Genomic DNA, 27,663 nt, shown 5'->3' with positions numbered 1-27,663 from the left:
GAATTGAGACCACTTGTTGCTTTATCCAGGCTGGTCCACGCTCGCAGCCTGTTTCTATGGGGCACTGCCACCGGTGACAAACACCCAACCGCCTAAAAACCTTCTGCACCCGGATGCCTCAAACTGAGGTGAAGAGGACCCCCAGTGTCCCTGTGTCCCCGAGCATCGCAAGATTCGAGCCCACTCGGTAGTTCACCCTGACTGGATCCCCAGTCCTGCAGCCTCTTTGTAACCAAACCCATCCCCTTTACCTAACATAGGGGACCCGATGCCGTTCTACACGTCTGCACCCATCTGCCACAGTGTTGCCTGGTGTGACATGCTGGTGTGGTCCTGACCCTTGCCCAATACTTGCCTTAAGACCAGTAGATTGGTCCCGTAAGTCACTGTACTGTATCTGTTTGCCACATTTGTTTTTCCTCCATAGGATACCATTGCAACGTCCAAGAATTGCACTGCCAGCTTTTCTAAACTATAAAGATTTTCCTTGCAAAAAGTACTTACCTGATCATATTGATTGTGGTGCCAAAACATATATAAAGATACTTGCTCTTTTTGTAAATTGATATGGGTCCTCTTATTGAGTTGTGTGCCTCATTTATTGTTTGTGTGTGTATTTGCAGGTGTCTCGCACTCCTCTCTGACAAGCCTAAGACTGCTCAACTACAGTACCCCCTATAGAGCACCTTGGGATTGGTAGTGTAAGCCCCTGTCCGCTAGACTCTTTGTACAGCATATTTCATTTTGATGTACTATATAAAGAGCCAGCTTCGTACAGGTGGAAACAGATATTTGAATACAATCAAATTGATCACTACTCTAGGTGATTACATTTCAACGCATTGTTTGTGCGCAATAAAACTGTATGTCTGCACAAATGTAATGGTTATTTTAACTGAAAATGTTTTGTCTGTAATGCCAGTACGCTACCACACCATGTGTACTTCACACTACTGCACTCCTCTTTAGGGCAGGGAAAGCTCTTGCTTACACAGTTTTGATTCTTGCTCCCAGGAAAATCCTCTCTTCTCTCTATCTCTCTTCTTTCTCTTGCTCCCCCCGGTATAGACATGTATTCCTATTCTTCTTAGGTAGGCTGCCACTGTAGCTAGGTATATTGTGAATACTCTAGATGCTGACTTGATTCCGAAGGGGAGCGCTATGAATTAGTAGTGGTTTTTGTTGACTATGAGGCATAGGTATTTTTTGTTTGCTGTTCTTTGGAATGTGGAAGTAAGCGTTTAGGTCTATGGTTGCCATATAGTCCCGCAGCTGCGAGTTGACCTCCTGCAGAACGGTCATTTTGAATTTCTGCTTCTTTATGAACTTATTTAAGAAACAAAGGTCTAGAATTGGTTTAAGAAACTTGTCCAGTTTTGGTACGAGGCAGTATGTTGAGTAGTTTCTTTGATTGATTTCTGCTGTTGACACTCTCTCTGTTGCTCTCTTTTCCAAGAGTTCCTGCACCTCATGTTGCAGGCAATGCCTATCCTCATCTAAATAAGATCCTTTCTTTGGTCCGACCCCTGGTTCCGCCTTGATAAGGTGTATGCAGTATCCTTGTTGGACAATTTTGAGGATCCATTTGTCTGACATGATCCTCCTCCATTCATAAGGAAAGCCTATACTGTGCTTTCCACTGGTGTTATGTGATCAGGTGCTTCGTAAGTGGTGTCACTTGGTTGAGGAGCTGGCTCCTCTGGAGGGCTGGCCTTTCCCTCTTGCTCTACCCTGAAAGGGCTGGCATTGAGCTTTTTGGGACTGGCCCTGTTGTGCTGCTGGTTGCTGTTTCGCTGCATGGTGGTAGGGCACCTGTCAGGGTGGGCTCTTGAAACTTCCCTTTCCAGTTGGTCTCCTCTTGAGGGTTGTCCCTATCCGTTGGTGATCTCAAAACTGAAACGCCCCTGTGGCATTGGCTGTGACATTGTCCTTCTTAAGTTGCTGATGTGTGTCATCCATCCCGAGATAAACAGATGTCCTTTTTTTTCCTAGTGTTAGTGGGCATATCTGTTTGGGAGGATTTTGGAGATAGCGATCCTCCACTGTGTTGCTGCACCTCTCTTTATTTTACACCCCACCATTTCTACTCTCTTGCTCTTTCTCCGGTGATGGGTCTGTGGCTGTTTTCTCTCTTTCTTGCAGTGGCCACGATTATAGCATCTGTCACTGGTTTTCCCTGCATATTAAGTGGGTCCTTGGAGGAGTGTTTATACTTCTTTTCAACCTTTAGTGCTACAGCCTTGCAGGCTGCTGCCTTTCTGGAAGCCTTATTTCCCTGATCCAGAATGCTGGAGAACATTGAAAGGTATTGCCTCTTGCTTTGTGAGGGTACAAGAGTTTCAAGAAGAAAGCATGTCTGTGCCTTCTCTTCCTTGAGCTCCGCCTACCTTTTCGCCACCAAATTATACATGGCAAAGTCATCTGGAGGGGATGCCCTCGAGTGGTAGGAGTTGACTCCCTCCTTTTGTGAATTGGTGTCAAGGACTTCCCACTGGTCATCGACCCTTTCGATGTCTAGAAATAATCTCTCGTCCTCATTGAGCGCTTGGTCTTCGAAGAACATTTCTTCTACTTCCTCTTGTGGCTCTAGTTTGGTCAGTGGTTCGAGTTTGACCTCCTCGGCCTCCTTTCAGCTTGGTTCCCCCAAAATTAGGATTTGAAATTCACAATGGGATGCCTTAAAACCGTTCTTCTTTTGCAGAATTGCCTTCATTTTGGCTTCTAGTTGTCTCTTTCTTGCGACATCAAGCACCTTCTTGGTGACGCTGATCGTGGTCTGTAGTCTTCTTTGGGACTGGGCCTTCTATTCTGTCGGTTCCTTCACCCTCTCCGGCTCATCTTTCAATGTTGAGTGCTTTTCCATTGGATCTCCACCACTAGTATCTTTATGATAGGACATGTGAGGCTCTTAGTGTTTCGACTTTCCTTCTTCTGTGCCCACATTGCCCTTCTCTTCGCGCAACAGACCAAGCTCTCTTAAGGTCCGGTTCTTCTTCTTCTTCTGTGTCTGCAGGTTGGTGTATTGTGCCCCTCTCTGCTTGGCTGTACTACTCAGCATCATTGGGAGTAACTTGGTGTAGGAGGCTGCCGCAGTATATAGTGTAGATGATACCCCCTGCACGGAGTCCAGGCATCCCTTAGTGATAGTGTTAGAGGTTTCTAAAAACCAAAGCTCTCAAAGAGGTAGCTTTGGAGAGCAGCTAAGATTAATCAGAGAGGATGTAAAGCAATTGCAATAACCACAGTCAGTCAATGATTTTCACACAAGAAAGAACCACACCAAGTGTAGGAAAAAGTATTGTTTAATAACACTGGCACTAAACCAACTGTGGTATATCTCCTAACTAGTGATATAGACACCAAAAAATATACTTTAAAACAGGTAGGTACAAGCAAATAATAAAATGAACCCCTTTGGAGGGTCCAAACCATATATTAAAAAATGGGTTAATAAAGACACAAATAACGAAGACTAACACTCAAGAATCTTAAGGACGAGGGAAGTACTACAACACCAGAGGTAAGTAGCAGATATTCCCCAGGAGCCCATGTGTAGAGGTGTTACCTAGTGTCGGGTGACCCAAAGGGTAACATTTGGTAAGTCACAGTTAGGAATAGGTTGGAAATGCACCCTTCCCAGAGGACCCCCCCCCCCGGAAACCTTTTGGGACAAGGAAGGTTCAAGAGTGCCCCCACCCGTGGATACCCAGAGAAGTGGAGTACCTATACCATGGAGCCCAGGTGCATAGGGGTGAATTGTGTCGGAACCTCCTGTTGAAGTCAATGGGGACCTCACCTGTCCACCTGCTACAGTGATCAGGTCGTTGGAATCCAGGTGTGGATTCCGGGCAAGGAGCACCTGTGAATTGAAGGGATAGAGTCCAAACCACCCGGAAATGTCCAGGGTGTGCCCACCCTTCTCATGGATGCTTCTCAGTTTGACGGTTGTCGTGAAGATGAAGCTGTGGAGTCCAGGTGATGCGAAAGGATTCCAGGAGTCGTCCACATACTGTCCCATGCCGGTTGTCGAATGCAGAAGGGTCAGTGGTCAGTAGGATCACCAATAAGCCTTGGTAAAAGCAAAAGGAATGTTGCACAGAGTTGCGGTAGTTGGGACCAGCAAGGTTCGAGGGACTCCGCCTTTACAGGTTAGGCAGAACTGGCCCTCAGCAGCGAGGAGAGCCAGCAGGAATCGAAGGATACCCCTGGAGGACCCTCTGGCAGCCAACACAGGGAGTCGCAAAGAGTCCACAGCCCCACAAAGTAGATGGACACTCATGTCGCAGAGGTTGCAGGGAGGACTCCGGCCTTGGAGCTGTATGAGGCTTGAGGCTGGGGCTTCTTGGAGCCAGGAGGTCTTTGAGCTGAAGAGCCAACAAGCCTTGGTGGCAACAGTCTTGGTGCACAGAGGTTCCGTTCCAGCAGCTCCAGCAAGGGACCACTGTCTTACCAGTTGCAAAGAAGGCAGGTCAGAAGACTATAGAGCTGCAGAACTACCACCGGTGTTGCAGAGCCTTGAGGAGTCCGTGGGACAGCAGAATCCACAAACTGGTCATAGATGTCGAGATGCCTGCGGTTGCAGGGGAGTGACTGGTTCACTCCATGGGAGATTCCTTCTGGATGTCCTTAGTGTAGGCAAAGTCCTTATAACTCTGGAGGTTGCACGGCCACGAATGTTGCAGAGTTCTTGCAGTGCTTGACGACAAAGTCACTGTAGGAACCCTCCCACCAGTCGCAGTCCTGTTTTTTCGTTCTCAGTGAAGTCCCGCAGCAGAATCCAGTGTCCAGGTCGCAGAAGAAGTTGTAAATACGAATCTGGGGTCCCACCTTCAGGGTAGCCCTTAAATCACCCAGGAAAGGGGTTGGATGACTACTGCGGTGACCCACCTATCGGGGGGAGGGTGGTGTCAGGGACGCTACTCAAATGGACTGACCAGTCAGCTGTTCCCAGGGGCCTCTGCTCATCCTGTTTCCAAGATGGCAGAATCAAGTGCCCACCTGTCAGAACTCTGGTAACCCCCGAGGGGAGCAGCTGTCGCTCCCCTGTCACTCCCCTGTCCTTTGTGTGTTTTGCGCCAGAGCGGGAGCCTGTGGGCTCCTACACTGGAAGGAATCTGTTTTGGAAGAAAGGCACCAAATGTGTCCTTCAAAGATGTATGGTGGCGCTCAGGAGCACCCCCACTCAAGCCCACAGACACCTATTTCTAAAGGAGACAGGGTAACACCTATCCTCTAAAGGAAATATTTTGGTCTGCCTTCCCCTGCTTGAGTTAAGCTCAATAGCAGGAGGGCAGAACAGTGTTTAGGGTTGGCTGCAGTACTGGCTCGCACACAGACCCTACAGTGCTGAGCAGGCAGAAATGGGGGATCCTCAAAGTACATGGTATCATGCTACTAATACTGGATAATGTTGCATGATTCCAACATGTTTGATACCAGACATGACTAGGTTCGGAGAAACCATTATGTAGTTGGACATCTTGTAATCACCAGAGTCCACGAGATATCTTAGATTGGTTTCCCCGCACTTACAAAGCCCAGAAAATGGAGTCTGGGGTTTGTAGGGGTACCTCTGCTTGTGCAGGGGTACACTCACACTCAGAACCGTGTACCCTGCCCTTGGGCTGAAGGGCCGTCCTTAGGGGCGGCCAATAGGGGCAAAGTGCAATGACCACGATAGAAGGTAAACGTTCTATCTGAGGTGTGTGGCACAATACATGCTGTAGCCCATGGGGGACCCCTGGTGACTTACGGGTACACCAGTATGCCAATTGTGGGGTGCAAGAAATACTTACCAACCAAATTTAGGGGAGAGAACACCAACACTGAGGCCCTGGTTAGCAGGATCCCAGTGTACTACAGTCAAACACACTGACACCAGGCACAAAGTAGGGGCAACCATGTCGGAAAGATCCTACTTTCCTACATTTGGCACAGGCCTTGCATCTCTCAGCACTATGATCCCTGGCAAGCAGAGTTTGCAGACCTGGTGGTTGTCTTTCTGGGCAGCTTATAGGGGCAATTGGGACAGAACCTAAAAAGGAGTATTCCCCATTTCCCTTGACGGATTCTGCCCCCTGACTGGTAATTTTTTGAGGCCACCCATGTGGTGCACTTACTTTTCAGTGATCTTCAGTGTTTTTCGATGTCCCTCTCTACAGATGTCCTTTGCGGTGGGTTATTTTTCCCTGTATCTTCAATGATCCGTCAACCTCTGTCCTCTTCTTCTCGGCATCCGTTGACCTTTGGTTAATACTTCCAGACCCAATGGCTGAAAAACAGAGTCTGAAGATAGTAACCACCCACAGGCTTCGGGGGTGCAACCTTGATGTCATGGAGGGATGGACATAGCACAAAATGGCTGCAGACAATGCCCCAAAAAAAAAAATAGGAAGTGGACTAATGAGTATTATGGACCCAGCCACTAGATGGCGGCTTAGTGCGCAGCATGTGTATCCAGAAAAGTTTCACAATGCAAATCATGAACATTTAATCTGTAACTATAGGTAATCCTTGTTTGAGATAGAAGATGGGGAAGAGTACTAGGATACCTTTCGTCTCAAGTATCAGATTTACAGAGCGAAGGGTTGCACCCAGAGGCTGTCCTATGGGTACTCACTACAGCTAACTTAAAAACAGCTGTTCAGATCCTTTTTACAGTAGCATTTTCCATTGTCCTTTATCATCAACTTTGTTGTAGATTGCTGCCCTTCCCTGTCCATTTTCTGTGGAGAAACCAGTTAACAGATGTACTTTGACCCAGTCAAATCTCAATAATATTGTAAGTTCCATTATTTATAGTGCAACAGACTTAAAAATATATTTTTTCCTTTTTATTATTCCTAAGAATAGAATATTTTCATAGATCTAGATAGAGATACTTTGCACACATCATAAACAGCACAGGTTTTGGACTAATTTAAAATTCAACTCACAGAACCGATCTTCGAGGATTGACAAGCGGTGAAAAACTTCTTCCTCAAATAAAAAGTTGTGACAGCAGATATCAATTAGGGTATCAATTCTACTTATAGTGATATGGGTCAAACTTTCTCAGAAGGTTCTTATGGAATGCCCTCTATGGTAAGAGATGATGGTACCTCTTCTTAGTGTACTGTGGGGGCGGATCTTCGTGGGGATAATTTGGCTTGGGCATGTCTTTGCAAGTAATTCAAGTGTGATGTCTCTGGAGTTAGTATGGGAGGGCTTCCATTGTTGGCCCTTTCTGCTTTCTCACACCACTCTTTCTTGTTCCTTAACAGGCTTTCATTGAAACAATGTGTGCGAGCAAGGCTCCAGTGGAGGAGAGCTTTCTGTATGCCAAGGTAAGGGTTTGGGGCTACTGGCATGTATGGGAAGCCTTTGAGGTGATCACTTCTGTATTAACAGTTATACAGTGACCGCTTTGCTCTAAACTTTGCTTCTGTTCCCACCAATATGTCTTCCCTCTCTCATTCTCCCTCTTTCTTAATCTCAGTTTGACTTTGAATGCCGAGCTCGTGGGGCTGACATCCTTGCCTACCCTCCTGTTGTGGCAGGGGGCAACAGATCCAACACGTTGCACTATGTGAAGAATAATCAACAGGTGAAGGTAAGAGATACCCTAACATCCCTTTGCCAAAGCACCGCATTTAAGATCCACAGCACCCTCTGATAATCCAGTACTGGAACCCCTCCCCAAAAAATACACACCAATCCTTTTCTCATCCCTGAACCTCCATCATGCAGCGTAGTGCCCCAGCTGTTTCAATATTGTGGACTGTGAGGCCTTTTCCTAAGCTCCTAGAACAGTAAGAGGTTATTGGCTAGTATTCTGTGTATACAACTGGTGTTTCAGTGGCTCAATGTTGGTGCACTCCAGGCTCCGATTTAGCACAAAAGAGTAGCACAAAAGAGTAGCTTACAGAATGTCCTGTTTGTGCTGTACTTCTTCAAAAAGGGACATTTATTAACAACTAAGTAAATAGCATATTTAAAATCAAGGTAGGCAGTGAAAACTATAGAGACCTAGGAATTTCCAAGGCTTCTTGCAGCCATCTTTTTAGTTCTCTGGCCCTGGGAATGCATTAGAATTGTGTCCTATGGCCAATATTTTTATATGTTGTTTGGTTCTGGTTAAATCTATGAAGTGAGAAGTGTGTGGACACCTCATTTTTTTATAAGTTTGATGTAAGATAGAGTGTGAGGTACTGGTTTTATACCCAAAGGATGTAATTTTGGAACATCTAGTTAGCTTTTAACTGTTGTGTGCTACATTGAACAGAAAGGTGCTTGCATCTCGCTCTTAAAGTTATTTCTTTAGCTTTGTTTATTAGATTAATATTTATTTCCTTTGCTCTGGTATTTGGTCTTGCTTTGTGCCTCTTTCATTTTGTTCAATATATTGTTTGTTTTCCTTATTTGGCAGTTTTATTCCTTTGTTTTACTTTGTGGTACCTGGAGTTGGGAATTCCTTAGGGCCGTTTCTCCTTTGGCAGACTTCTTAATGGCAGCTCTGGCATAAATTATACTCTAGAGCGCTAAAGGTACACCTAATGCACATCTATTTGCACCCGTCAATGCTTGGAAACAATCAGTGGACTGCCTTTGTTATTAAAGTGAGTTTTTGATTTCCTTATTTTCCCTGATTTTATTCATGATTTTAAGTAAACTGTAAACCTACTGCAGGACAATCTGTAATAACCAATCCCTCTGAGCAATTTGGACCTGCATTTTAACGCTGTGACCAGGTGGAAAGTAAACCGTTGTCCTCATTAATGTTAGGGAGCTTGCACACAGAGAGGAACATCACCTTTAGCTGTTGTTTCTCACAGAAACTTGACTTTCTGTTGAGTGCACGTCTTCAATTGAGGACATGGTCCAATTGCATCATAGAATTCTGTGACATGGTTGTAGTCCGAAAAATGTGGTAGAGTGGCCGTTCTCTTCCATAAATCACTGATGGTAAATAGAAAAACGTGTGACAGCTCATTGTGGCCTCACTGTTTGCTGTTTTTGTTGAATCAAAATTGATTGGTTACATGACCTGACAGTTATGGTCAATCTTCGTTTGACAAACTTATGATGGCATGGGATTTTAAAATCTGAGTGGAACTACAATTCATACTACCAGTTGGAGCGTGGTGATTCTACACATTTTGGGGGCCATTTACTTGATTTTCAGCATTCACAAGTGCATGATATTCAACTCTGCGATTGGGGTCCTATTGACCGACTACTTGTTTATAATCTTTGATACTGTTAAATAGCAAGTCCCAATTCATAGTAAAAATATCATAGTTTGTAAATTATGTCTCCCATAGCTGGAAGGTTGTAACACCAAATTGATTAGCCAATAGCCTCAGTAATGCCCTTGCAATGTTGTGTGACACAAAGGACCTGAATGAGCTATCTGGGAAACTGGCCAAGTACAGGGGTATTTTAACATCAATCTAGGATCTTTTGTCACCAGCACAATTCTTCTCCACAATTCATAAATGCATTAAACGAAAATGGTACACTTTTGAACTAAAAGCTGAAAATCATAATTAAGAATTTTGAAGTTTAAGTGGCATATTATAAGCAGAAAGAACGGCATTGCCTTCATCAAGCTAAGGAGGGAAAGTACTTTAGTCAGAGCAGCACCAAATTATATTGTATCCAGAATATGAATTTAGTAGGAAATGTCACAAGCGATTTTCATGTTTCAATCGTTTCTGTTCAGTTTAAGTGAAAATTCAAAACTGATTGCCGACATGGACAAGGCGAAGAAAAGAAACCCCAAAAAATTACATATTACTCAGCTTCAGAAAGTCCCATCACTGGCCATCTCTCAACTTTCCCGTCTGATAGCAAATTGGACAGGGGTAGTGCTGAAGAGAATGCTAACCAGAACTAATTCAGACTCTCTCTTTGGTACAGCCTTCAGCTGTATAGTAGTATAGTGCTACATCCCTCAATAACCTTTCCTGAGTTAAACAAAATGAGCTACAACAGTCACTTACGAAATCCACCCACACCCAGTTCCTGGTTCCACGTTGTGAAGAATAGATTGTGGTATTTACTACACCCAGTAAGCACTATTACTCTAGGGTGAGGTTCTTACCAGATATAGTAAATACCTCCTATTCTGAGGGTTCATCTTGAAAATGAGGCATACCGTGCAGAATTACTATACAACGCACCAAATTCTACATTTGTTACCTTTTCCCTCATACATTTGTGAAGGCTTTATCTGCTAGAATCATTCATGGAAAATGTGAGGGTGTGATGGTTATCATACAACTCTGTTCAGACTTTATTTTTACAGGAATAACAATTTATCCCTGAAGTTGTAATTAGGGCATGGGTATTGTGTCAACTCCAGGAAAGCTTTGGGTGCTTCCAGTTGAGGGAGGGAATAATAGCATGGGTCACTCCACGTTTTGCTGGATGCTGCAGTGACACCTCCAGTCATAGTGCTATCAGTACTTTTGTAACACATACCATCTGCTGCCTCCTAGGTGAACTCCAACCATAAGTAGGGAAGGACAGTGTATGATCATAACTAATTGATATTGTATGGTGTTGATTAGCCTCATTCAGGACCTTCTCTTTGTCTCTAGTATTGATAAAGTCTGCAATGACCATACCTTTCAGTTCTTTGTTCAGGGTGGCAATTTTGAGAGATTCTCCCTCCAAATGCTATATAAGCTTGTCCACTGGTTGGCAGCTAGTAGGGTATCTTCTAATGCTCAGTTTGAAACTTCATCTGTAATAGGGCAGAAATTACGGAGATCTTGAAATCTTGTTGTCACGTTTCTTCTTCATTACTGCACCTCATGGACTCCTCTTTTGACTCTGAACTCTTTCTGCATTTTGGCTTGGTGCTTGTCCTTGTACATCATGTTCAACAATAGAGGTGGTTTGCTGCAGGTTCCCTATGGCTGCAAGGACTATGCCACTCCCTTTGAATGACCACATCCACAGGTGACTGTTAGGTCTTTCTCTGCTTTCTCCCCCCATTTCGCATGACCGTGTTCTCGGGGCGAAATTGTCTTTCCCAAGTTTACATCCTGGAAGGGCATGTTGGTTCAGCTGTAGAGAGAAACAAAAGAAGGTCCCAACTGGAGGTGAAGTGGAGAGCCTATGTAGGGCCACGGACTCAAAGAATTTCTGTGGGACTTTACAACCAGAAGTAATACCTCAGGAGTACCTGATTGTGGGCCTTAGATATCACAGGCCCCACAGGATCTAATCTTCCAAGAACTTAACATTTTATTCCAACACACTTCCCCAGCACTCAAGTACTTGCCCTTTACATGGCATGCTTGCCAGCAGACCTACACATTCTGGTCTCAGTAGTCTTATTTTATGGCACAGTTCAATACTGTCCAAGCAAGGCAGGGAACTGTGTGCCACACAGTGATTGTGCAGTCTTTAATTTCTTTAATTTCCCTACCTTTTTGCAATCTTCAGAAATATCTGGACAACTTCTCTAAGCGCATTTCCTTCTCAAAGTACATCTTCAGGAAAGGTATAGTCTATATCTTTTCAGGTTTGATGATGCTGGCCTTGCTCCTCCTGTTTTCATTTACAGTGTATATACCAGCTTGAAATCAGGATGCTAAGCAAATCCTTATTTTAAGCGCACAACTGTAGGGCAGTGTGGTCCTTCAGCACTCCAGCACTTATCAAATGTAATGAAAAAGGACATATTAAGCCCACGCCACTTCCTGGAGTGTCCCGGCGCTGCGTTTTCAGTGTGAACTGCAGAAAAGCACTCCTAGGCTAGACCTGCTTAAAGAGTCATGTCTTCAGCTTTTTATTGAACAGGAAAGCAGTAGCTATTGGGCGCAACTCCAGTGAAAGTTTGTTCTAGGTCAGAGGTATGAGAAGGTCCTTCCTCCTATTCTTCTGTGCCGGATCTTAGGAATCTTTGCCAGGAAGCAGTGGGCTGATTGCAAGTTTCTGGTAGGGATATAAAGACTGACTCTTGTCTTTATGATGCACACTTGTTAGTCTCCCATGCTCTTAGGGACTCTTTAGTCTCATCATTAATCCAAGGTTTTGTTTTGTCGTTTTAGTCATTGGTCAGCCATTTGCCCACTGTGAGGCTGTACAAAATATTGCATTAATAAAGTGTGTTTATGTGTTTCTCCACCAATGAGCAGTGTTGGAAATGGCCTTTTTTGCAGGGTTATCCCCAAACTTTTTACCTTCTTCCTCCTATTTTTTTAGGTCTGTTTTTGCTGGTTTATTGTCTCTGCGCACTTTACCACTGCTAATCAGTGCTGAAGTGCAAGTGCTCCCTATAGAAATTGAACTGTTGATTGGTTTATCCATGATTGTCATATTTGATTTACTAGTAAAGTGCACTAGAGGTGCCCAGGGCCTGTAAATCAAATGCTGCTAGTGGGCCTGCAGCATGCCACCCACATTAGTAGCCCTGTAAACATGACTCGGACCTGCCATTGCAGTGTCTGTGTGTGCAGTTCTAAACTGCCAATTTGACTTGGCAAGTGTACCCACTTGCCAGGCCACACCCTTCCCTTTTACTACATGTAAGGCACCCCTAAGGTAGGCCCTAGGTAGCCCCATGGGCAGGGTGCAGTGTATGTTTAAGGTAGGACATATACTAGTGTGTTTTATATGTTCTAACAGTGAAATACTGCCAAATTCGGTTTTCACTGTGCAAGGCCTATCTCTCTCATAGGTTAACCTGGGGGCTGCCTTTAAATATCCTTAAAGCGCAGATTCTCTTTGAGAGCAGATAAAAATGTGGTGTTTATGGTCTCTGAACTCACAATTTAAAAATACATCTTTTAATGAAGTTGTTTTTTAGATTTATAGTTTGAAAATGCCACTTTTAGAAAGTAGGCATTTTATTGCTTAATCCATTCGGTGACTCTGCCTATTTGTGGATTCCCCGTCTGGGTCAGTTTGACAGTTGGGCTGTTCACACCTCTCCTCTAGACAGTGACACAAAGGGGGCTGGGGTGTAGCCTGCATATCTTGATTAGCCATCTGTGCTGGAGGGGAGGGGAGGAGTGGTCGCTCACACCTGAAAGGACTGTGCCTGCCCTCACACAATGCCGTCTCTCCGACCCCCTAGTGAGTGTCTGGGGCCTGGCCTGGGCAAGGAAGGATCTTGCAAACACTTGAGACTTTGCTTTGAAGTTTGCCAACTTCAAAGACAGAACTGGGTATAAGAAGAAAACCCAGAACCCCAGACTTCTAGAATCTTTCTGGAATCTCAAGGAACCTCTGCCCAGGAGAAGAGCTGAAGGAGGAGTACTGTCCCTTTGCTGTGTTGCTTTGCTGGACTGGCCTGCAGTTGCTGCTTCTGCCTGAAAAGAGTGCAAAGGGTGAACTTTGCTGTGTGTCCTGCTTGAGAAAATTCTCCAAGGGCTTGGAGTAGAGCTTGCTTCCTGTTGGAAGTCTCAGGGACACCAATACTTCAGTTTCCTCGACCTGCAGCACTGGGAACTGTGTGTTTTGTGCTGTTCAAGAGGAGAAACAACTGCGACGCCGCCGGCCTGCACTGTGACCTGCCCACGCCACACGGAGTTGCATTGCCCCGCTACGCACCGCAACCCTGGTCTCCCCAACGCCGTCATCGGACGTCTTCACCGAGCTGCTGCTCGCACTGCGACCTGTGGGCCCCGCACTCCGGCATCGCCTGCTCACACCGCAGCCTGGGCATCCCTGATGACGACGCTCCTGCTGACACAGGTGCCGCTACTTGCACCGTGGCCTGTGGACACCGCTCGTGAGGTAAACGAAGCACCGTCCTATCCCGCACCACAGCCCCGGTCAACCGACGCCAGCACCATCGACTCCTGTGTCATCACCAGGCATCCTGCCTGCACCGTGGCCTTTGGACACCACTCGTGAGGGTCACAAAGCACCGTCCTGTCCCGCACCGCTGGCTTGGGCCAACAGACGACAGTGCTTCAGCAACGACGCCGCTGCTGCCTGCACCGTGACCTGTGGACACCGCACGTCGCACTGCCCCGCTTCACACCACAGCCCTGGTCTCACCGACGCCACTGGATGCCGTCACAGAGCCGCTGCCTGCACAGTGACCTGTGGACACTGCACGTCACATCGTCCCGCTTCGCACCGCAGCCACGATGCCATCCACGCCGGCGCCCCTGACTTCATCAGCCTGGAGTTCGATCTGCAACGTGTGTGACCTCGAGGGCCTGACGACTCCTGCACTGACTCCGGAACCTACACCGCGACTTCAGTGACGCCGCTCTCTGGAGCTCACCACAAGGATCACAACACCCTGCAAATCCAAGGTACTCTTGGCTGGTCTTCCCAACACCGTAGCTGGCCTGCAACACTGCGGCCGGCCTGAACTGTTGGTTTTGTTGATCACGACGCCGTGATAGCCCCAGGTGGAGCTATCGACTTCAAGGAACTGTAGTTTTGAGTAAATCTTGCAGAATTAATATTTTTCCTCCTGGATGTTGGATTTGTTTCTTATTTGGTCTTGTTTTATATAGATAAATATTGGCTATTTTTCTAAAACTGGTGTGGTGTCCTTTTGTAGTGTTTTCACTTATTACTGCGTGTTATATGCAAATGCTTTACACATTACTTCTGAGATAAGCCTGACTGCTCGTGCCAGGCTACCAAGGGGGTGAGCAGGGGTTATCTGAGCGGGTATCTCCCTTATCCTGACTAGAGTGAGGGTCCCTACTTGGACAGGGTGCAAACCGATTGCCAACTAAAGACCCCATTTCTAACAAGCAGAAAAAAATGAACAGTAATAATAACAAAACATTTGAACAGTTGCATTTTCATCCATTGTACAATATGAGGAAATCAGTCTTACTGCTTCCTTCATTCGCTCTCCAGTCTAGGCGTTCCGGTTGGTACCTTAAATTCAGGAGTAGCTAATAATCATTATGTACCCTCTCTTACCCTGCCATACCCAGTTTCTGGGGCACTCCCTAGTCGCCCCCCCTTTCCAAATTCCTTCTCTCATTGTCACCGAGAAGCAGCCGTTGCCGTCCCAATATGTCCGAAATCGTGCCTTTGAGTGTTAGAGGACTCCAAGCTCTGTGATTGTGTACCCTGTTCATCATTACTTCCCCGACTTGTGTTCATGTTCTCCAGCAGTGCAGCCCAGCCGAGGTTTCTTAATCCTCCTGTAATCTGTCGTCCCTACAATTAAGTTTAATAAGTACTTCTTCAGAGATGGCCCACTCTTCCACGTCCCTGTACCACAATGTGATGGAAGGGGCTCTGGTACTCAACCATCCAATGGCCACCCTCCTTTTGGTCTGTACCAAGGCCAACTGTAGGAACCGCCAACTGTTTGCCTGCTTTGGGTTTTTTAATAATACCAAGCAAGCACACCTGTGGTGATTCCTCTCTGACTTAACACTGTCAGCTCCCTCAGTTTCGCTACCACCTGTAGCCAATAGTCATTAACTCTTGAGCATTCTCATGCTGTATGTAAGAAGGAGGTTCCTTCTCCCTTGCTCCTGGGACAGTCTGCCCCCTCCCCCCTCCACTTGCATACATGCTGCAAAGTTTGAACGCCATTAAATACATGCAATGTACATGATTAAAATGAGCCAGTTTAGATCTAGCATTGCACAAGATTGTCTTCAACTCACAGGTCGCATTCTATTCCCGATCAGTGAGGGGTGCTGTTAACTCCTCCCTTCATGCCCGCCGTGCCACCGGCTTGGTCCATTCCCTGTCTGACATGAGTGTTTTATACAGAGGTGTGCCACCATGTGTTTCATCAACCAGACAGTTAGCAATAACTGCAGGATGTTCATCAGTCGGGTGTGTTCGGGAATTCCGTTCAAATTTCTTGTGCCTTGTTAGCCAGTTTGTGGGGGCATATATAATATCTGCACCCACTTACAGAAGCCGGCCTAAACCATATCTTCCGGAGCACAAGCTGCAGATAATGCCACTTGATTGTGTCAAATGCCTTGGTGACGGACGCCAGCGCCAATTCTTTTGCTTTCATGCACAGCATGTAGCACATGTGCAAGCCTTTGTAGATAGAGGGCTGTGCTTTACCCCTGCATAAACCCACACTGGTCCTCATGCAGCAGTGTTCCCACTACACCCGTTAACCTTTCCGCTAGGACCTTATATTGTACCTTTGTGTCCAAGTTGGGCATGGTGAGGAGCCTGTAGGAAGAAGTGTCCGTTGCATTAGCCCTGGGTTTGGGCACAGTCCGTTACTTTATCCCTGAGGGTGGGGGGCAGCGTATCACTCTCCCGTGCCTCACAAAATACCTCCAGTAGTGGACACGCCAGCTGCACCACATAAGCCTTTTAGAAATCTACGGGAAAGCCATCAGCCCTGGGGACTTCTCTCAATTAATTTTACCAATCGCTTCCCTAACCTCTACCAGGGAGATGTCCGCGTCCAGTTCGTCTGGTAGTAAGGGCGGCACCATAGGAAGAGCCACACCCCCTAGATATCCAGCCGCTATTGTGGCATCTGCTGCTAACCCCCCTTAAACTCCCCCTGTTTCCCCCCCCATAGGGGTCCCGCAAGTGGTCCCCCAGCGTGCCATTAATAAGTTGCTGGGTGTTGGCTACAGTCCTGTCCTGTCGATGAAGTGTTACTATAGGGATTCTGTCTGCATCCTGCTTAAACAGCCAGGCCAGCAACCTACTAGGCTTGTCCCCCTCCTGATGCAACCATTGTCTATATTTCCATTGCATGAACTTGTCCAGCCTATCCCACATGTTTCCCAAATGGCTCTCAATAGCAACTGCTGCGCCACTTTGGTCTCATTCCCCAGCATCCCCTCTTTGGGCTTTCGATAGCTCATTCTCCAGGTTCCCAAGCTCACTCTGAAACTGCTGGCATAAACCACACACCTTACCAGACATTCCCCTTGAATGACCGCTTTCAACGCTTTCCACATAGTACCCCTATTATTTGCTAGCCCCTAGCAAATAGTAAGTCCTGCCTGAACGTTGCATCCAGTAGGGAATCTGTCTTCATTTGCCAATACCGCCTTCCATCCCAAATCTGTGATCCGCTCCACTCCAGCAACAATAGGGAGTGATCGTATACGAATCTAGACAGATAGGCAACCCTCTGAATATCTGCTCCCCTGTTCGCTGTACCCAGAGCCCATTTCAGCCGGCTGTAGGTGTCACGAGTTGCTGAACAATAGGAGTACTACCCTGCGGTCATCTTTCCCACCACACAGCTTAGCTTCCCAGATTATGCATGTCTTCAGTCAGTGTCTCTACTATTCTACGTTTAGTTGTGGCTCTGGGGGGTTGTCTGTCTGTATTTGCATCCAAGACACAATTAAAATCCCCCACCAATAACAGCCTCTCAACCGTATTATCCGTTAGTAGGGACTACATTTTGGAGAAGAATTCCCTATCATCTACATTGGGGGCATGTGTTTAGAATAGTTATGTCCACCTCGTCCATTACTTCCTGTGCCAGGACATACCGACCCTGCATATCCGCCTCTGTGGAGAGTGGTTTAAAGGTGACCCAGGGAGCCACTCAACCCACCAGCCTGTGCACATAGGAGAAAAAGGTGGACGCAGTCAATTACCCCCTCCATCTTTTCTTTAATTTGTCCACTTCGTTCTCTGTGAAGTGTTTTTCTTGGACAAGCAATACTCGCAACAGTGCTTCTCAAATAGGAGTGCACCCTATATCTTTTCACATAGCTAGCCAGGCCTCTAGCATTCCATATGATTATCTTATATTTCTGAACCATATTGGTGGTTAGTGCCCCCTTTCCCACTGTCTTTTGATATCGCACTTCCCCAGAGGCCCAGCGGTCCTCTCCATCCTCAAGGCATCTGTAAAGAAATGGCTCCCTGTTGCAGTTACCCCCCACTTTTTGCCTGATACTGATGCTGACTTGACTGAGAAGTGTGCTGGGACCCTGCTAACCAGGCCCCAGCACCAGTGTTCCTTCACCTAAAATGTACCATTGTATCCACAATTGGCACACCCTGGCATTCAGATAAGTCCCTTGTAACTGGTACTTCTAGTACCAAGGGCCCTGATGCCAAGGAAGGTCTCTAAGGGCTGCAGCATGTCTTATGCCACCCTGGAGACCTCTCACTCAGCACAGACACACTGCTTGCCAGCTTGTGTGTGCTAGTGAGGACAAAACGAGTAAGTCGACATGGCACTCCCCTCAGGGTGCCATGCCAGCCTCTCACTGCCTATGCAGTATAGGTAAGACACCCCTCTAGCAGGCCTTACAGCCCTAAGGCAGGGTGCACTATACCATAGGTGAGGGTACCAGTGCATGAGCATGGTACCCCTACAGTGTCTAAACAAAACCTTAGACATTGTAAGTGCAGGGTAGCCATAAGAGTATATGGTCTGGGAGTCTGTCAAACACGAACTCCACCGCACCATAATGGCTACACTGAAAACTGGGAAGTTTGGTATCAAACTTCTCAGCACAATAAATGCACACTGATGCCAGTGTACATTTTATTGTAAAATACACCCCAGAGGGCACCTTAGAGGTGCCCCCTGAAACTTAACCGACTATCTGTGTAGGCTGACTAGTTTTAGCAGCCTGCCACAAACCGAGACATGTTGCTGGCCCCATGGGGAGAGTGCCTTTGTCACTCTGAGGCCAGTAACAAAGCCTGCACTGGGTGGAGATGCTAACACCTCCCCCAGGCAGGAATTGTCACACCTGGCGGTGAGCCTCAAAGGCTCACCTCCTTTGTGCCAACCCAGCAGGACACTCCAGCTAGTGGAGTTGCCCGCCCCCTCCGGCCAGGCCCCACTTTTGGCGGCAAGGCCGGAGAAGATAATGAGAAAAACAAGGAGGAGTCACTGACCAGTCAGGACAGCCCCTAAGGTGTCCTGAGCTGAGGTGACTCTAACTTTTAGAAATCCTCCATCTTGCAGATGGAGGATTCCCCCAATAGGGTTAGGATTGTTACCCCCTCCCCTTGGGAGGAGGCACAAAGAGGGTGTACCCACCCTCAGGGCTAGTAGCCATTGGCTACTAACCCCCCAGACCTAAACATGCCCTTAAATTTAGTGTTTAAGGGCTACCCTGAACCCTAGAAAATTAGATTCCTGCAACTACAAGAAGAAGGACTGCCCAGCTGAAAACCCCTGCAGCGGAAGACCAGAAGACGACAACTGCCTTGGCTCCAGAAACTCACCGGCCTGTCTCCTGCCTTCCAAAGATCCTGCTCCAGCGACGCCTTCCAAAGGGACCAGCGACCTCGACATCCTCTGAGGACTGCCCCTGCTTCGAAAAGACAAGAAACTCCCGAGGACAGCGGACCTGCTCCAAGAAAAGCTGCAACTTTGTTTCCAGCAGCTTTAAAGAACCCTGCAAGCTCCCCGCAAGAAGCGTGAGACTTGCAACACTGCACCCGGCGACCCCGACTCGGCTGGTGGAGATCCGACACCTCAGGCGGGACCCCAGGACTACTCTGATACTGTGAGTACCAAAACCTGTCCCCCCTGAGCCCCCACAGCGCTGCCTGCAGAGGGAATCCCGAGGCTTCCCCTGACCGCGACTCTTTGAACCTAAAGTCCCGACGCCTGGGAGAGACCCTGCACCCGCAGCCCCCAGGACCTGAAGGACCGGACTTTCACTGGAGAAGTGACCCCCAGGAGTCCCTCTCCCTTGTCCAAGTGGAGGTTTCCCCGAGGAATCCCCCCCTTGCCTGCCTGCAGCGCTGAAGAGATCCCGAGATCTCTCATAGACTAACATTGCGAACCCGACGCTTGTTTCTACACTGCACCCGGCCGCCCCCGCGCCGCTGAGAGTGAAATTTCTGTGTGGGCTCGTGTCCCCCCCGGTGCCCTACAAAACCCCCCTGGTCTGCCCTCCGAAGACGCGGGTACTTACCTGCAAGCAGACCGGAACCGGGGCACCCCCTTCTCTCCATTCTAGCCTATGCGTTTTGGGCACCACTTTGAACTCTGCACCTGACCGGCCCTGAGCTGCTGGTGTGGTGACTTTGGGGTTGCTCTGAACCCCCAACGGTGGGCTACCTTGGACCAAGAACTAAGCCCTGTAAGTGTCTTACTTACCTGGTTAACCTAACAAATACTTACCTCCCCTAGGAACTGTGAAAATTGCACTAAGTGTCCACTTTTAAAACAGCTATTTGTGAATAACTTGAAAAGTATACATGCAATTTTGATGATTTGAAGTTCCTAAAGTACTTACCTGCAATACCTTTCGAATGAGATATTACATGTAGAATTTGAACCTGTGGTTCTTAAAAATAAACTAAGAAAATATATTTTTCTATACAAAAACCTATTGGCTGGATTTGTCTCCGAGTGTGTGTACCTCATTTATTGTCTATGCGTATGTACAACAAATGCTTAACACTACTCCTTGGATAAGCCTACTGCTCGACCACACTACCACAAAATAGAGCATTAGTATTATCTATTTGTACCACTATTTTACCTCTAAGGGGAACCCTTGGACTCTGTGCATGCTATTCCTTACTTTGAAATAGCACATACAGAGCCAACTTCCTACAGCATCCCTGCAGACATCACTCGAACAATGTATAGCATAACATGTACCATAACTAAAACACCTTCATAACCACGTCTCCCCTTCCAGCCCCAGACAATCTTATAACAGTAAACAAACCAATCATGATTGCCCACCATCCCCTGCCACCACCCCACTGTGATCTTACTAGTTGGCACTTGGTCTCTAGGGGCAGTCCCGGACTCTTGCATAGTAAACTAAACTGTTCCCCATGAAGTGCAGAAGCGAGTAATGGCATTTTTTTCCCCACCCTGAACAGGGTAGAGTTCCACACCAGGTGTTGCCCCGGCTGCCCTAACAATGCCCTTAATGGTTACCCCGCAGGAGCGAAGATGCAATAGTAGTGCTTGCCAAACGCACATAACACTCACGGTTCATGTTGAGTACCCTGATACTCGTGTTCCTGAACAACCCACAGTGCCTCCGGCTCATGTACCCTCTTCCCCTAAAAGTACTTGCATACCATGACCATGGCCAGGCAGTCCCACCACATGTCAGTTGGCCACATGAACCAGTCTGTGAGTCTGCAGTTCCTGTTGGGGTAGGAATCGTGTCCTCCTCCCCACTGCTCTGGGTGTTGTTAGGCCAGTATTTTCCATCTGCACATCTCCGAGCATGATGTCCTACTGTACTTCAATCCTGAATTGGATATCTCCTCCTGCCGTCGATTGTCCCTGTGATACGCTCCATGAGGTGTCATCCGTCCGTCCGACTCCCACCCCATTTGTCTACCCAGGCCAGTTCTCATAGAGCCTTTCTCTCCATGCGGCACTTTGTCCCGTTCTTAAAGCCAGGCCCAAACATTCTCTGGTTGATCAAAGAACTGGGTCTTACCCTATGTGATCACCTGGATCCTCGCGGTAACAGCAACATGTGTTACAGCCCCATTGCCCTAAGTTTCTGCTTGACTTCTACAGACAACTTTCTCTGGGACTGGACTTTTGGGGTATAGCCTGGGAAGACAGCAGTATTGTGATTCTTGAATTTCAGTGTTCCTAATTCCCGGGCCTCCTTAAGGATGCAATCCCTGTCACTGTAGTTAAAGATCCGTGCAATCAGGGCTATCGGTGGAGCCCCTGGTTGAGGGTGCATCGCCAGTGCACTGTGCTTGCTCCACTGCGAACATGTGGGATAGCCTCTCTGGCTTGAGGGTGGTGTGGACCCTGTTCTCTAGGAAGGATCCTGCTGAGTTTCTCTCCACTCTTTCTGGGAATCCCACTAGTCGCAGGATGTTATGACGGGACCGGTGTTCTGGATCCTCTGCCCTGTCTTCTAGCGTCTCTGCTGAAGCTGTCAATTTCACAATTTGTTCCTTTAGGTTGGTGACATACTGGCCCAGGTTACCAATCGTTTGCTCATTCACTGTCGCTCTTGCTGACTTTTTGTGGAAGCTTGTGCGCAGGAGTCCCACCTGAATGGCCACTGTCTATCTTGCCTTCCAATACCATGCGGGACCCCTCCATCAGTGCCACGCTTGATGATTCCTACTCTGATTCTGGCACTTGCGTGCCCGTCTGGTGTGTACTGCCTTGCAGCAGACCCTGCAGCAGTGCATACTGAGTGATCGTGTTGTTCTGCTGGCCTTTTGGAGCTTTATTCTTCCCCATAATTAGCTCAGGGTGTCCCACGCCATCAGTCTCCGGTGTGCGTTCAGTTGTCAGCGTTATTCACACCGTATGTCGGTTGTGGTGCACACTTATTTTGAACCCCGTGGGGTCACAGTCAGGACCCTATAGATCTTGCTCCCTGTATCAGACCTCTGCTGGAGCAGCTACATTCCTCTGGTGCTTAGGTCCACTGTAGGCCCGGTTTGCCACCTCATACCTCAGCCACTTCTAGTGCTTGTCACACACAGGTGAGTGTCACAGTTTCGGGCGGTTCTGATCAGGACTTTGGTTGGGACACCCCTTGAGGTCACTGAATATCCTAAAGAGGTAGTGTGCTGGGGCAGAAGAGCAGCTAAAGGCAGACACAGAAAGGACAGCTATAGACAGGCACAGGAAACAGGAAAGTAAAAGCAGAGCAACCATTGTGTGAACAAATAGGAAATGGATTTCTAATGGACAAACACGCTGGGGTTGTACACAGAGTAAGGCGCAGAACCTCCCACAGTGACAGGGAATGTCAATGCCTCTGTGCAGTTTGCTCTTTCAGATAGTCACCCTGCCAGCCCCATAGAAAGGAGGCAGCAGAAGTGTCACTGTTAGGCACGAAAGACAACGTGTAACACTAGACAAGGATGGGGGGGCTGGAATTGCCTCCTGGAAATCAGGAGCCAACCCCATTACAAAGGATGACACTTATACACTGGTGAAGACTGATAGAACATTTACCAGACACAAATAACCAAGAAGAAACAGAAATAGAAGAGACAAACTAAGAGACAGAGGCAGGATCTGGGAACAGGCTCAGGCTGAAGCAAAGGCAGGACTAGGACTGGAAAACAGGGCCCAAACATCTGGCTGGGACAAACAGAGACAGGACTGGCAAACTTAGAGCAGGCTCTGGCTGGAACAGACAAGGACAGGGCTGGAATACAGGGAGTAGGAAAAGCAGTAAACAGGACTGAGAAACAGAGAGCAGGTTCAGGCTGAAACAAGGCAGGAGCAGGACAAAGAAACAGGGAGCAGGCTCTGGAAAAAACAAACAGGTACAAGGCTAAGAGGTAGGGAGCAGACTCTGGCTGGAACAATCAGGAACAGGGTAGAGAAACAGGAAACAGGTTCAGGCTGGAACAGATCAGGAACAGGAGCAAGACTGGAAAACGATCCGATAAGGAGTCTGTAACACAAAGGAATCGAACTCCAATGCACAACGGGGATCTTGAGGAAATGGCTGCTTATAAGCAGTTCCAAGCTGGGCTGCACAGGAGAGGTCGCAGGTGTGTATAATTTCAGACACTTGCATGTCCTGGAGGAGAGGATCCAGTGAAAAGGAGCAACTGGGCTTCTCCCATGGAAAACAATGGGAAACAGAATCCAGGCTTTCCTGACTATCAGGCTGTGCATTATGGGATTTGCAGTCCCAGGAAGCAAATGTAGTACTACACAAGTATACCATGGCGAAAAGAGAAACAAACAGGAGTCAGCAAGGGACTCTAGATAAGTGTTCAAGGTGATTCCCAGGCTACCCGAGAGTCCCCTTACACCGCCCCCTAGAAATGGGACGACAGAGTCACAACAGTGAGAGGGCGATCATATCCAGTCCTCACTCCCACCCCTTCCCCCAGCCATGTTATGATGAAGTGTCATTGCTGTCATGGTCCCTTGCCAGACCCAGGCTGCTCAAATCCAAACACCAGGATGACCCCGTTGCTCTCTCTCTCTCAGCTCACCTTTCATGCCCGATCATCCACCTCCAGCCCCCAGGTTCCGCTGCCAGCCCACGTGCAGCCTGATGTCCCCCCAGTATGTTTTCCATGTCCTTAGGCCCCTCCATTGCCTTGTTGAGAGGCTCGCATGGAGCTAGTGGGTCCCTTCGTCTTTAGTAGATGGAGAGCATCTGTAAGGAAATGCCTCCTTGGCATGGTTACCCCCTGACATTTTGCCTTTGCTGATGCTATGTTTTGATTTGAAAGTGTGCTGAGGCCTGCTAACCAGGCCCCAGCACCAGTGTTCTTTCCCTAACCTGTACTTTTGTTTACACAATTGGCACACCCTGGCATCCAGGTAAGTCCCTTGTAACTGGTACCCCTGGTACCAAGGGCCCTGATGCCAGGGAATGTCTCTAAGGGCTGCAGCATGTCTTATGCCACCCTGGGGACCCCTCACTCAGCACAGACACACTGCTTGCCAGCTTGTGTGTGCTGGTGAGAACAAAACGAGTAAGTCGACATGGCACTCCCCTCAGGGTGCCATGCCAACCTCACACTGCCAATGCAGTATAGATAAGTCACCCCTCTAGAAGGCCTTACAGCCCTAAGGCAGGGTGCACTATACCATAGGTGAGGGCACCAGTGCATGAGCACTGTGCCCCTACAGTGTCTAAACAAAACCTTAGACATTGTAAGTGCAGGGTAGCCATAAGAGTATATGGTCTGGGAGTCTGTCAAACACGAACTCCACAGCACCATAATGGCTACACTGAAAACTGGGAAGTTTGGTATCAAACTTCTCAGCACAATAAATGCACACTGATGCCAGTGTACATTTTATTGTAACATACACCCCAGAGGGCACCTTAGAGGTGCCCCCTGAAACCTTAACCAACTACCCGTGTAGGCTGACTGGTTTTAGCAGCCTGCCACACTCGAGACATGTTGCTGGCCACATGGGGAGAGTGCCTTTGTCACTGTGGCTAGTAACAAAGCCTGTACTGGGTGGAGATGCTTATCACCTCCCCCTTGCAGGACTGTAACACCTGGCGGTGAGCCTCAAAGGCTCACCCCCTTTGTTACAGCGCCCCAGGGCATTCCAGCTAGTGGAGTTGCCCGCCCCCCCCCGCCACGGCCCCACTTTTGGCGGCAAGGCCGGAGGAGATCTTGTTTTTCTCATTGAGTCGTCACTGGCCAGTCAGGACAGCCCCTAAGGCAACCTGAGCTGAAGTGACTCTGACTTTTAGGAATCCTCCATCTTGCAGATGGAGAATCCCCCCAATAGGGATAGGAATGTGACCCCCTCCCCTTGGGAGGAGGCACAAAGAGGGTGTAGCCACCTACAGGGCTAGTAGCCATTGGCTACTGCCCTCCCTGACCTAAACACACCCCTAAATTCTGTATTTAGGGGCTCCCCTGAACCTAGGAACTCAGATTCCTGCAACCTAAGAAGAAGAGGACTGCTAAGCTGAAAAACGCTGCAGAGAAGACGGAGACACCAACTGCTTTGGCCCCAGCTCTACCGGCCTGTCTCCCCACTTCTAAAGACACTGCTCCAGCTACACTCTCCCCAGGGACCAGCGACCTCTGAATCCTCAGAGGACTGCCCTGCTGTAGAAGGACCAAGAAACTCCCGAGGACAGCGGCCCTGTTCACCCAAGACTGCAACTTTGTTTCCAAAGGAGCAACTTTAAAACAACTACATCTCCCGCCGGAAGCGTGAGACTTGCTACACTGCACCCGACGCCCCCGGCTCGACTTGTGGAGAAACAACACTTCAGGGAGGACTCCCCGGCGACTGCGAGACCGTGAGTAGCCAGAGTTGCCCCCCCTGAGCCCCCACAGAGACACCTGCAGAGGGAATCCCGAGGCTCCCCCTGACCGCGACTGCCTGACTCCCAGATCCCGACGCCTGGTAAAGACTCTGCACCTGCAGCCCCCAGGACCTGAAAGATCGGAACTCCAGTGCAGGAGTGACCCCCAGGAGGCCCTCTCCCTTGCCCAGATGGTGGCTACCCCGAGGAGCCACCCCCTTGCCTGCCTGCATCACTGAAGAGACCCCTTGGTCTCCCATTGATTTCCATTGAAAACCTGACGTGTGTTTGCACACTGCACCCAGCCGCCCCCGTGCTGCTGAGGGTGTACTTTCTGTGCTAACTTGTGTCCCCTCGGTGCCCTACAAAAACCCCCTGGTCTGCCCTCCGAAGACGCGGGTACTTACCTGCTGGCAGACTGGAACCGGGGCACCCCCTTCTCCATTGAAGCCTATGCGTTTTGGGCACCTCTTTGACCTCTGCACCTGACCGGTCCTGAGCTGCTGGTGTGGTAACTTTGGGGTTGCTCTGAACCCCCAACAGTGGGCTACCTTGGACCCAAACTTGAACCCCGTAGGTGGTTTACTTACCTGCAAAAACTAACTAACTCTTACTCCCCCCCAGGAACTGTTGAAAATTGCACTGTCTACTTTTAAAATAGCTATATGTGATTTATTTGAAAAGTGTACATGCTATTTTGATTATTCAAAGTTCCTAAAGTACCTACCTGCAATACCTTTCATTTGAAGTATTACATGTAAAATTTGAACCTGTGGTTCTTAAAATAAACTAAGAAAAGATATTTTTCTATACAAAAACCTATTGGCCTGGAATTGTCTGAGTGTGTGTTCCTCATTTATTGCCTGTGTGTGTACAACAAATGCTTAACACTACTCCTTTGATAAGCCTACTGCTCGACCACACTACCACAAAATAGAGCATTAGTATTATCTCTTTTTGCCACTATCTTACCTCTGAGGGGAACCCTTGGACTCGGTGCATACTATTCCTTACTTTGAAATAGTGCATACAGAGCCAACTTCCTACAGCATCCCTCTCATAATGAACTCTGGGGCTCTGTGTAATCCAAACAGAAGTACTGTGAAATGATACAATCCATAAGGTGTAAAGAAGGCTATCTTCTCTTTGTCCTCAGGTCTTAAAGGAACTTGCCAGTACCCCTTAGTTAGATCGGTAGTAGTTATGTATTGGGCTTCTACTAGTCTCGCAAAAAACTCATCGATTGCTGGTTTGGGATAATGGTTTGGTGGTGACGCCCATCCCAGGCCTGTAGTACGCCACAGGAGCCCTACTCTCCACATTTCAGAGCCTCGCTCTTCTCAGCAGTAGTCACGGGGTGGGGGTCAAGCATCCCTGATGTTTACCTTGTGGTGGAGGGGCAGGACTCACTACCACAGCGTTGCCACTCTGGGTAGAGGGGGCCAGGGCTCTCTCTCCAATAGGGGTACCAGCAGCATGTCCCTGGACCTCCAGCGACCCCATTCTTCATTCGCGGGCAGTCCAGCTGCCTGCTCTCCTCCAGTGTGCCGCACCACTCCCTCTGACTCGGGGGGGGAGTCGGCAGTCATCACCCTGCACCACATCCACCATCCTTTGTCTCGGGCAGCGGTCCCAGCCACGCCTTCTTTTCGTGCAACCTCTTCAGCCGGGCAGCCGCACAAACCATTGGGGTTAAAACAGCAGTATGAACTCAAACCCCTATCTAGGGGTATCGGGATATTTGGGACAGTTTCAGTAGTCCATGCAACTTAAATGGAGTTCATTTTGTTGCTCCTGCAGGGATGATGTCGTAGGATAGCTCAGTGGGGCGACAGAGCTCGGGCTCGGAGCATCTAAGCAGCGATCTTGCCAGACTATGGGGGTCATTCTGACCCTGGCGGCCGGTGGCCGCCAGGGCCACCGACCACGGGAGCACCGCCAACAGGCTTGCGGTGCTCCAACGAGCATTCTGACCGCGGCGGTTCAGCCGCGGTCAGAAGCGGAAAGTCAGCGGTCTCCCGCTGACTTTCCGCTGCTCGTGTGAATCCTC

The 27,663-nt window shown here is 48.3% G+C and overlaps 1 protein-coding gene across 2 annotated transcripts in view; it reads left to right on the top strand.

Annotated features, from left to right (window-relative positions):
• Positions 1-27,663, top strand: part of XPNPEP3 (X-prolyl aminopeptidase 3) — a 173,174-nt gene that overhangs the window by 79,492 nt on the left and 66,019 nt on the right. For both annotated transcript variants that reach the window (XM_069231141.1, XM_069231142.1), the window contains exons 5-6: positions 7,263-7,325; positions 7,478-7,591. In XM_069231141.1, coding sequence (XP_069087242.1) covers positions 7,263-7,325; positions 7,478-7,591 — 177 coding nt within the window. The remainder of the gene's footprint in view (positions 1-7,262; positions 7,326-7,477; positions 7,592-27,663) is intronic.

This window comes from Pleurodeles waltl, chromosome 4_2, assembly GCF_031143425.1.
Source record: "Pleurodeles waltl isolate 20211129_DDA chromosome 4_2, aPleWal1.hap1.20221129, whole genome shotgun sequence".
NCBI lineage: Eukaryota > Metazoa > Chordata > Amphibia > Caudata > Salamandridae > Pleurodeles > Pleurodeles waltl.
Note: the sequence above shows the minus strand (reverse complement) of the source record. Positions and strands in the feature narration are given on the sequence as shown.